Source organism: Bison bison, unplaced genomic scaffold (assembly GCF_000754665.1).
Source record: "Bison bison bison isolate TAMUID 2011002044 unplaced genomic scaffold, Bison_UMD1.0 scf7180017864525, whole genome shotgun sequence".
In the NCBI taxonomy this organism is placed as follows: domain Eukaryota; kingdom Metazoa; phylum Chordata; class Mammalia; order Artiodactyla; family Bovidae; genus Bison; species Bison bison.
The window spans coordinates 10,142,807-10,154,832 of record NW_011495076.1 but is presented as its reverse complement, the minus strand read 5'-3'; the positions used below and the strand labels follow the sequence as shown (position 1 = coordinate 10,154,832).

At 35.9% G+C, this 12,026-nt stretch overlaps 1 protein-coding gene across 2 annotated transcripts in view; it reads right to left on the bottom strand.

The window, feature by feature from the left end:
- MDFIC (MyoD family inhibitor domain containing) overlaps nucleotides 1–12,026 on the bottom strand; it is a 98,132-nt gene that overhangs the window by 72,675 nt on the left and 13,431 nt on the right. For both annotated transcript variants that reach the window (XM_010831197.1, XM_010831198.1), the window contains exon 3: nucleotides 3,638–3,760. In XM_010831197.1, coding sequence (XP_010829499.1) covers nucleotides 3,638–3,760 — 123 coding nt within the window. The remainder of the gene's footprint in view (nucleotides 1–3,637; nucleotides 3,761–12,026) is intronic.

The window sequence follows — 12,026 nt, the reverse complement described above, 5'->3', positions numbered from 1 at the left end:
TTAGTATTAATTGAGGATGTCACTTCACTGCAACATTTATTCCACCAAATTAGAGGACCAGTGATTATTAAAATAAGGCATAGCTCCAAATTATATACTGTCCCACATATGCTACTCTGAGGGGAAAAGCCAGTGTTAGCCATAGAAAGAGACTCTTACAAATTCTAAAATGGAAGCCCCATTCCAGAAATTAAATACCAGAATATTTTTCTCAGAATACAAATGGCTTTTAAATTGTAAAAAGAATAAAAAAATTATTAAAAAACAAAACTCTCCCAAACTTCCTCACAAAACCTTCTTATGTTTTTAATTCTTTACTTATTTGATTTAGATTTTTTTTAAATAACAAATTTCAGTGGTTGGAAATATCTTTTTAATTTAAATTTCATAAGAAACAGAGCTACAATGCACATTCCCTGACCAGATTGTGTGTGGCCTATTTATTCGAAATGTTTGATTCCATATGGATTTCTGCTCTTTATTTATAACTTCAAGAAAGGATTCTAATAAGTTAGCAACTCAAGGACAACTGACTTGAAATCCAGGCCTTGAGAGCACAGTCCCTCAGGTCTGCCACCTGTGATGTTTTCTAGAAGGACCAAGGAAGGCACACATAGCTGGAAATCTGTGTAGAACTTGTACCCAGTGGGAGCCACAAGTGGGTGGTCCACTGAGGTCAGGGTTAAAGTTCACAGAATAATTTGGAAATTATTCTCAGCTTGGATCTCGTTTATGAGGCCTGAGAATACACCCTTTAATTAGAATACAATTTCCAAAGCAGCCACTCCCTTGACTTTCCAGAGCCCAGTTATTCTCAGAAAAGTAAAAACAGCCTCGTCACACTGACAGCTAACAGTCCCCTATAAATTATGCCTTAAATGTCCAACAAAAAAGGCAGCAGGCATCCGGGACAACAGAGATGTTAGCTGCCAGCCCTCACTCACCACTCTCAAGAAGAGACAGAGAGAAGTTGTATTCAACAGCAGAGTCACTCCCCTTTGCTTCTTGCTTATGCAGCTGAACTGTCCCATGGAAGCTTGGAAAAAGAGTGGGTTGCACATTTGAAAATGTTCCCACACCCCAGCCGGCCTTATTTTTCTGATGATCCCTCCATCCAGCTAACCTCGCACTACAGTGGGAAACTAAAATCAATTCCATGAGAGCCAGCTGTCCGCCTCTTCCACGGTGCTCAGGGAGCCGCACAGGACTCCTGGCACAGGAGCCAGCCCAGGCCTGACTCACGCAGATGTTCCCCTCCTCCCCATGCAGCTCTGAGCCACAGCCTTCTTTCCAGGGCTATTGTTATTACAAAAGATGCACTAGGCCCCAAAAATGCTCTAGATGCTGAAGTAAGAGGAAAACACACATCTCTCTAACTGCAGGGTTAAGAGAGACAGACGCTAAATGACGCAGAGATGGCCAAGGACTCAATGGGAAAGCCAAAGATGGAAAGTCAGGCTAGCTTAGCAGACGTTAGTGTCTGGGAGTTGGAACAGCAAAAGCTATCAGATTATCAAACTTGCAGATGCTATCCAGGCTTGAGTTGGTTTTAAAGATGACATAAAGTGTTCCATTTTGGAAAATCCACATATCAAATTTTTCTGTAGACCCAACAGAGTAGCCTTTGTCTAGAGAAGTGTGACTGGGAAAATAACAAACATGTAGTTTCTGAAATCTGTCATCAGAATTCATAATCCAAAGTCACCCACAAATATGTGGAAATTCTCGGCAACTTATGTTTTGAGTAAGAGCAGCATTACTGTCTTTGGCCATTATCTTCTGATATCCATTCATCTGTCAATTTTCCCAGCCACTCTCTCAAAGGAGGTAATAAATCTCTCTCTCTGGGTTCTTTCAGTGTATGTTAGTATGTGTACCTAGACAGTTGTTCCCAAATACTCCAGTACCCCATGACACAGGCTGCATCATTATCTCAATTAAAAAAACTATTTCATGCACTTTACAATATTTATCACTGTCCATAATCAATACAGACAAGAGAGAGGAGTCTCTTTTAAATCCATTCACTTTAATGATGTGAGTACTGCGGCTAAAATGAGTTTCATCAAATAGCACTAAAACATGACTTTTTTTTAACACAACATGACTCTCCATATCCTTATGCAACGGTGGTTATATTTTAGTTTTTATCCTATGAGTTCTTATTCATGTTTTTCCAAGTGTGGGCCTTGGGAAGGGAAACTGGTGAAATAAATCAATTAATGAAACACACATACTTAAAATTCTATGAATACAGGGGGAAAAAAACAAGCAAACAATCATGCCTCCCAAAAGGTAAAGTTAAAATTGTCTGTAAGACCCTGTCTCACGCTCTCTTGTTGCTGAAAAATCACAGATAAAATATGCTAGTATCTCACAAACCCTTAAGTTTCACAATAGCAGTGTCAACATTTAGAAAGAAGATGACCAATATATGTTTTGGAGATAAATATTTACTTGAAATAATTTTTTTTGATTCTTTGGAAAAGCTGAATAAATCTTGCTCCTAATTTCTGAGTTTCACTTCCTTTCTATTCCCTTCCCCAGTAGAAAAGTGTAAAAAACCAAATAGTTCTAAAATTAAACTAAAACAGTCACTTTTAGAGCTTTTGCTTGAAAACTTTACGTCTCCTTCTACAGTGTTTTTATTGTTTTTTTTTTCTTCTACAAAGTTGGTTTTTCCTTCTACCTGCTTTTTTTCTATTTGGTTTCAATTATTCAAAGTAAATGTAATAAGTAACACAAAAAAGTTTCAGTATTATAGAGTTGTCTGAACTGAAGAATTAAATTAAAAACAACAAAAAAAAGTAAAGTAACACTTGATTCCCAGAATAAAATTTTCCTCTGTCTTCTCTGAAAATTTGAAAAGTGACATGGATAATTTGGTTACCATAAATGATAATTTCAGATGTAGTACTCCTAAGGCCATCCAGGCATGGCACAGCACAGTGGTGTTCTTTCTATATGTACATTCACTACACAGAATCTTTAACTATGTGGCAAATTCATCTTGAATCCACCAGGGGGAATTTAGCGGCCAGAACAAGCACAACCTGCCATCAACATGGATTCTGAATAGCACTTAAAAGATACTGGTGTTTCTGGACATTCCCAGAGTAAAACAAAACTAAACCAAAGCTTATTACATATTCTACAGAGCACTTTTAAGAAGAGGAAGAGAATAAAAAGAAGCTAAGTAGTGATAAAAGTGTTAACTGTGAAAAAACAGTTTGGAATCATTTGGCCAGAACAGGGACCACATGCGTTACCAAAATACTACTCACTGTCCTCTACCTCATCTCTATCTTTTTAGTTTCACTGTCTGTTTATACGTAGAATTGTCCAACTTCTGCTTAGTTGTTACTCAAGAAGGAATTAAGTTTTGTCTAAATCTCTCTGAGGATGGAGTTCAAAATTTTCAGCTCAATACTTCCTTTTTAAAGACAGGATGAAAGCCGGCAGACAGTATTATTTATACACTGCTTTTACTTCTATATTTTAAAAGACTCATGAAAAACACTTGCAGGTAAGTTGCTGATTTACAGATTTCTAGTAGAATTATATGAGATGATTAACTGAGAGCATATTATTATAGTTATGTCCCTGAATCACTCCAATTTTCTCCAAAAATACTTACTTCTGATGAGTTCATCATCCGAACAATTTCCCCAAATGGACTGGTCTTGCATCTCTCCATGTGTGAAGCAGCTATCGGTAGCTTGAGTTATCTCTCTCTCAGTATTTTCTTTATCACATTTTTCTAAAAAAAAAAAAAAAAAAAAAAGTATTATCATTAAATGTTACATATTTTTCTGTTTTCATTTTTATAGATTTCCTTTTTCCCAAATGCTTCTATAAATCTGCCATAATTTAAAGAAATAGGCACAATACCTCTACTAACCATTGCCTACGTTATTGACTCAATAGAGATTTACTAGCATCCACTCTATGACTGCGCTTCAGAAGCGGCACTAGTGGTAGAGAACATGCCTGCCAATGCAGGAGACTCAAGAAACGCAGGTTTGGTCCCTGGGTCAGGAAGACCCTCTGGAGGAGGGCATAGCAATCCACTCTTGCTTGGAGAATCCCTTGCACAGAGAAGCCTGATAGTCTACAGCCCATAGGGTTGAAGCATCTTAGCACACACACATGCACCTTATGACTAGCACTGAAGAAGCATTTTACTGCAAAAACTGTCTGTTAAGATTACTGTAAACAGGTTATCAAAACATAGCAAGTGATCTGCCATGATAGAAAAATGTGTAACAATTCTATCAAGGATGGAAGTGAGTCCATACATTAGAGGGCAAGGGTGGCAGGGAAAGCATCAAAGATGATGAGAGATTTATTTGTGAGTTTATGGGTTCTCCAGGGAGGAAGCCAATGAGTAAGGAAAAGTAATGTCTTATTGGGAACATAAGCAAAAAGCTGACTATAACACAAGGGTAAATGAATGTCATGAGAGGTCTAGAGCACTAAAGAGATTCAAAGTACGAAGATACTCATCAGAATTCAGAGCTCAAGAAAAGCATGATAGAAAATGGTGCATGTTGGATAATCTTTAAGATCAGCAGGAATTCTCAAAGTAGAGATGAGAGAAAAGTCATTCCAAGTGAAAGAACTGCAGGGCAAACTCCAAAAGCAGACACTTGGGCAAGAGTTCAAATTTTCTGCACTGTGAACTACTTAAAGAGGGATATTAGGAAATAAGAAAAGTCTGAACAGGGACATGCTATGGATATTTGCATGCCAAGGTGAAAAATCTGGACCTAATTTCAAAGTAAGATAAACAAGTGACAGTAGGCACGGTAGCTTTATGAACTGTCTAATCAAAGCCACACATAGGGGAAATGAACAAACTTATACACACCAGAGGTTCTCAATCCTGCTGCTGCTGCTAAGTCGCTTCAGTCGTGTCTGACTCTCTGCGACCCCATAGATGGCAGCCCACCAGGCTCCCCCGTCCCTGGGCAAGAACACTGGAGTGGGTACTTTAACTCACTCAGGGGACTTCTTAAAAAATAGTTTCCTGGGCCTCATAACCTAAAATTCTACTTTAATTTGGGGGTGGGAGACCCAGGTGATTCAACTGTCCTTAAATCCTTAAGAAGCACTGGAGGATGGATGCATCTAACAGGGAGAACAGAGTAAGGGAAACTAAAAGGGAGACTGATGAGAGTTTTGTCACCTGGATAAGAAGATGGGAAAGGAGGTAACTGTGAGAAAATAATTAGAGGATTCACAGTCTATCAAAGAAGATGATAGCTGGAGATGACTGAGTTGTCTTAGAATAGATTTGACTGGGAAAACCTAGAGATCAGGAAAATAATTTATAAAATACATATTTGTATATGTATCTATGTATAACTGAATGACTCTGCTGTACAGCAGAAATTTGAAAAAGGAAATAGTAACCCACTCCAGTATTCTTGCCTAGGAAAATTCCATGGACAGAGGAACATGGTGGGCTACAGTACACGGGATCACAAAGAGTCGGCCACAACTGAGCACGTTGGCACAGCAGAAATTAACACATTATAAATCAACTATACTTTAAATATATATTTTTTTAAATAAAAATATATATTTGTATATAGTAGATATTTGGGCACTGTATTATGCAGTTGAATATACAATCAATTACAAAACACATCCCAACCTTCATGGACTATAGCCCAACCAACAGTCTAGTGGATGAGTTTAGTTTTGAACATCTGCAAGTCACAAAGTTATAGCTGAAACAGTTATCTTCCTAAACTTGACTGCCCAAGTCGTTCAAGTGAATAGGCTCACCAAAACTGTAAGTCTATGAAAAGAAGAGTATCAGGAGGGTTCTATACAATTAGAAAGGAATCAGAGAAGGAAGAAAAACTAGATGATGTCAAGCCATGGAAGCAAGGAAAGGAAAGAGATTCAAACAGAAGTTGTTAGTCAACTGTATTAACATTTCCAGTGGAAGGAAAAAAAAAAAAAAAAGTTCTGCACATGCAGAAATTTCTCCTGTACCATGGGGATTTCACAATTGAAAAGTTCTGCCATAAAATACATTTCAACACATGAAAATAGATGGACACTCAGGAATAAGTCCAGAGGCTAAGATTTCTGAATTTTAAAAAATTGGGTCTTCAATGCTAAGTATTTTTAGAAAGGAAAACCGTATTCAGATAGCAGTAAAATATAAATTAGAACCACACTAAACCAACATGTTCTAGATTTATGTAACATTTACTCAGCATTATCCTAGGAAAAACGTAACCTTCCTGAGATGTGTTAGTTTCAATTAAAATCTTGACTTTTTTAAACAACTTCTGAAATCTTTCCACTGCCACAGTCAACCCAAGGCCTTTCTGAGATGATCAGTAGAAAAGATTTTTCTAGTAGCTCTACACAGGGACTCTCTCCTCAGCAGAGTCCTACTTTCTTGCTGCTACTGTTATGTAGCTGACTGCCGCCAGGTGTCATGCTAGTAGGCTTGATTCAATTAGTAACTCTAATTGAAGCTGAATGAAATTAATTATATAATTTTGAGCTGTTCAAGTTTAATTCCATTAAAATTAATTCATGAAACCAGGGCATTATGAAGCAATGCTGACTAAAAGAAAATAGGTATGAATAAAGCCTCTAGACACACTTGACTCACATTTGAATCATGTCCAATATTCAAGTGCTAAACACAGACCCTCTCAACTCTCCATTGACTAAATGAAAATGTTATGTGGCTCGTACACACACAATTTTAGTAGTGACCCACTGCTAAGAAGAAAACAATGCTCCTCCTGCTCTGAATATTTACTGAGACAATTAGCTTTTTTTTTTTTTTTTTTAAGTTTCCTTATCTGGGAAATTCTAGAATTAGATGATCTCTAGAGTCCTTCTCAAGTTGTAAAAGAAAAGAAAAATTATCATTCTCTGTCTCATTACATTCAAGAAATGATAACTATGTAACTACTATTAAATCACAATCGTCAATCTACCCAGCATTGCCTCCTTTGAAAACTAAACATCCTTAAGAGTTGTTCTCAGGCTTTTGCTATGATCCTTAACACTCAGAACCAGAGCAAGGCTCAGAAAAAACTCCAAATTTAAACTGACTCACCAATTCTTCACTCATAAACTTCTGTGATTACTTGACTAGTTTGTGTTTTTTTTAACATATCTATTTTTATTTTATTAACACATCTTTAACATTTAATGAAAATGGCAGCCTCATAAATGGTGTGCAGTTATATCTAATATTGAATAAATGCACTCAGAGAGAATGAGATTTAACTGATTACTGCAAAATGGGCACCATGATGTCCAGCCAATCTTATTACAACTTTCAATAGGTTTGGGTCAGCCACTACTCATTAAGAGGAGAAAATAGCAGTTTCTAATAATGGATTTCTGTTATCTGTTTACGTTGTCTATCACTTCTGAATTACAGCAGCAGAAGCCATGGTCCTGGTTTAACTGATTCCTTTCTAGCTTTATGAAGGTTTGTAGGTGCAATTCAACTGCTATTTGGGCCTGAAAGATATGACAGGACCACAAAGATCTCAAAGGCGATCAAATAATTTCAATGAAGCATAAAATCAATCTATCTTTCTACAGGTTTCTGTATATTCATCCTTTCCTCCCCAACTATATATATACAAGCACTCTTTCCCAACTTAGTAAATTTCTCTTAAAAGGGGATCTTCATGATGTCAATCATGCTGTTCTTCCAAGCCACTGGCTCTCTACTGTAGACCACATTTAACATAAAGATGCACAAGTCCCAACTTTAGGGTCCCAATTTGGGTGATACAGAGAAAGGAGGGTGTCACCATCATATACGGCCAGATTTGAAGAGGACTGTTTTAGGTAAGCTCTTTGGTACTATACAATTTAGAGAAAACTTAGGAAGCGTTAATTGCTCAGCTGTGTCCAACTCTTCATGACTCCATGAACTTAGCCTGCCCAGGCTCTTCAGTCCATGGAATTCTCCAGGCAAGAATACTGGAGTATGTTGCCAGAAGAGGCAATCCTTCTCCAGGGGAGCTTCCCAATTCAAGGATTGAACACAGGTCTCCTGAATTGCAGGCAGATTCTTTACCATCTGAGCCACCAGGGAAGCCCTTCTGTACTGTAAAATTTAGAGAAAATTTAGAAAAGCCCATCAAATACTGAGATATAGGCCTTGCTTCTCATCCCTTTGTCACCGTAGTCCAAGTTATCAGAAAATATAATTTTATCAAATCACTAATTAAAATAGAGGGATTTAGTTCTATCCCTATGTTAGGACAACACTAAAACCTAAATTACTACACATAACACTAAACAGTCCTACTAATAGATGAACATTAAGAAGTATGTGTTAGATGTTAATACAAAAGTTGAAGACACTTTAAAAATATCACTAGAGCAAAGGACAGTCATATACCACTGGCATCTGCTGCCAAGAGGCTAGCTCCCACACATTCTCCTTTGCCCACACCAAGGAGGGAAACGCAGAAGAATCAGTGGATGAGGGGGAAAAGCTTGCTCCCTGATAATGAATCCTCTAGCTGGGGAGACCAAACACACACACACAAAATAATCAAGCAACTACAAAACAGAAGGAAATGAAAACTGCCCTGGGTCCTAATTCTGGGTCAAAGACTGACCAGCTGTGTGTCTGGGGCTCGGCCTCATTCTCTTTATCCAGAAATGAGGGCATTGAGCTGGATGGCTGCAGAGATGGCTTTGTTGTCTGTAAAATTCTGTAAATCCAAGTCTGCACAAAGGCTAAACAATTGAGCCAAAACTTCATACACACACACACACTGTAGGGTGTTTAGAATGGAGAAGAGAAAAATCATAGAAAAATTCTGTAAAGCCCTGGGTTTGAATTAATTTTCAAAGAAAATGACAAGCATAAATTATACCTAACAGTCAAAGGAAAAAGGTAAGAATTCTAAAGGATCAATTTAAATATAATATGTCATACTCAGAAATGACTATCTGACAGGATCAATACTCTATTTTTTATTATTTTTCTAAAGAAAGGCGTGAATGGTGAGAAGCAATCTCTCTCCAATCTTGATTATTCTTGCTAAAGGATATGAGATTCAGGTAAATAGAATTTCCATTTGATTTAAAATTTTATAATATTTTGCCTAGTTGGCATTATCTAATTTTTAAAACTTGAGAGTTTTACTTATCTCAGACAGTTGGGGAATAAAATAACTTAATAGTGATTAACAAGAGAGAACAATCTAAATGTATAAAAGAGTACACTGGATAATAATACATGTAAAATATTATATATGCCATATTAACAACCATTCAGCTGATATGTAGTTGTTAAGTAAAGAAGAAGAAAATGCTTCCTTTTGTTGAAAGAATAAATTAATGAATTTTATACTTACAGTATTAGCAACTTTCAAAGGACATTAATATGTTTTATTTATTTCATCTTCAGAACCCATTAGCTAATTTCATATCTCTTCCAGGGTAGAAAGCCCATTGCAATACTCAGCCTTTCTCCAAAATTCCAAGGAATGGTACCTCATAAGGGATCATATTCTACTCTTTGTCAGTCTGATTCAGTAGTAAATTGTTCTTTATTTTAAGTATAAATATGCCATCAAGTGATCTTTAGCTACTTCTAGTTCTGCCCATTGTAGATAGAAATAATAAACTCACGTCTATAAGACAATCATTCAAAGTATTCATGAGGGTTTTTTTTTTTTTTCATTAGTTTGTAGTCAAGCATATTTATTATCTGAACAGATACATGGTTTTAACAAATAAGAGTAAGAAAAGAATCTAATAATGTTGTAATCTGTTTCCAGGATGAAATGAGCTTGCCAAAGTTACCTAACGAACTTTTAAAACATGTACAATACTGTTCATGCCTCATCGTTTTCCAAGAAAGAGAAAATATTGTCTAAAAGTCCAGACATTTGAATCTTTCTTGATAAACAGAATCTGCCTGCCAATGCAGGATATGCAGGAGACATGGGTTTGATTCCTGGGTCAGGAAGATTCCCTGGAGGAGGAAATGGCAACCCAATCCAATACTCTCGCCTGGAAAATCCCATGAACAGAGGAGCCTGGAGGACTATAGTCTGAGGTGCCACAAAGAGTCAGACTGGACTAAGCACGCATGCACAACTCAATGAATAAGAACAAATGATAAATAAAAAGACTCAGGCTCTCAGGGACAGAAATACTATCCTTACACTGTGCATTTTACTGGAAAAATGTTTAAGAGCACAGAATCTGAAATCAAGGGACCTGGGTCCACCACTAACTACATGGATCCTGGGCAATTTCCGTAATGTCTGTCAGAGTCTTTATCTTTAAAACGGTAATAACACCAGTCCCTATATCCGAAGGTGGATGTGGAAAGAAATGGAACCATGCCTGGAAAGTAGAATGTCTGGTATATAATAAGGGCTCATTCACACTTGCTACTTACTAATATTATATTAAGCGTCATTACAATAAGCACCTTTTTAAAACCTTAGGGAGGTGTTGAGGACAGTATCTATCTACTCAGTAATCACTATATAAAAACCAAGCTAGAAATCTGTTTATAGACTGAATATAAGGAAAACTATTTCTTCCTTTGAAAAGCTATATATATATTTTTCCTTATGGACAATGAAAATTATATTAGAGAAAATGCTTTCTTTTTGCCTCACATTTGCAGATAAAATTGAATCATTGGGTTTGACCCTGCACTTATACCAGTACATTTCAATTTTCCTTCAGGCTTGGATCTCCTAGTTTCCATTATTCTGTGTGTGTATATATATGCGTATTTTATATATTTATATATTTGAGATATATATATATATGTATTTTAAAGTACTTTTACAGGTTACATTAAATATTCTCTTGAACTAGGCATAGTTCAAATGCACAAACCAATCATCAAATCTACTTATCTGTACTTAATATGTATATTTTGTGGAAGACTAGTATAAATGATGGTGCTTGGCAGATATCCTTATAAAACTGCATAAAACTTAATCAGTATACAATTTACTTATTTCTTAAAGCAAGCAGTATTAGTAGCTTCCTTTATGCATAAAATTTGGGGCTGCTGCATGCTGATCTACTTCAATTAAATATTTTATTTTAACCTATGAGAGATCACTTATAATCTATATAATATGTATATTCTTACTGCCATGAAACCTATATTCACATCTCCTTTATCTGTAAACAATTTCATTTTTACTCTTCCATTCAAATACCAACATTATTTCAGATTATCTATGTGTATTCTGGATTATGAAATCTTAAATAATCTGAAACTAAAATGTTTGGGAAAAGTAAAAAAAATTTTTTTTTAATCTGGGTCTCTATTTCCCAGAGGCTAAGAAATGTGGAAATCTACAAATATTTTACAAATGTAACCTTTAAAAACCAAAGATAAGGCAGCTTTCAGGAAGACCTGAGGCTCTGGAATTTCACTTCCTCGCTGATCCAAATAAAGAAAAAAGAAAAAATAATCCCTTAAGCTTAATGACCTTTAAGAAACATTGCAAAACCCGCCTGCTTTGCCTGATGTTCTAAAACAGATTAAAATTTCATTGTCCAAAACATTTTAAGATTAAAACCAAAGCATTTTTAGCAGATGAATGAGCATATTACAAAATTTCTTAGTTTTATATATATATACAAAACTTATCATATAATCAGACATACTATGTTTGTTGAATTAATTAAATGCTTAAATCAATTTAATCAACTAATTGTTATTGCCATTATTTTGAAAAATAATAAGAATTCTGGGAAAAAGCTAAATTCATTCCTTCAAAGGGCTTCTTATGCAGTTAGAAGCTTATGATGTGTTTAGATTTGAAAGAATGAGAAAAATGACACTGACTCAACTAGTTTAGTTGGGGTGGGTAGAGAACAACAGGTTTTATACACAGCAAATCAGAGAACAATTTTAAAATTATATGAATACACAATTGAATACAAATATGCAAATAGATAGGTGCAAACTGCAGCAATAGTGCAAATTAATATCTCAACAATCAGGGCTCTAAATAAATGAGGGGTAA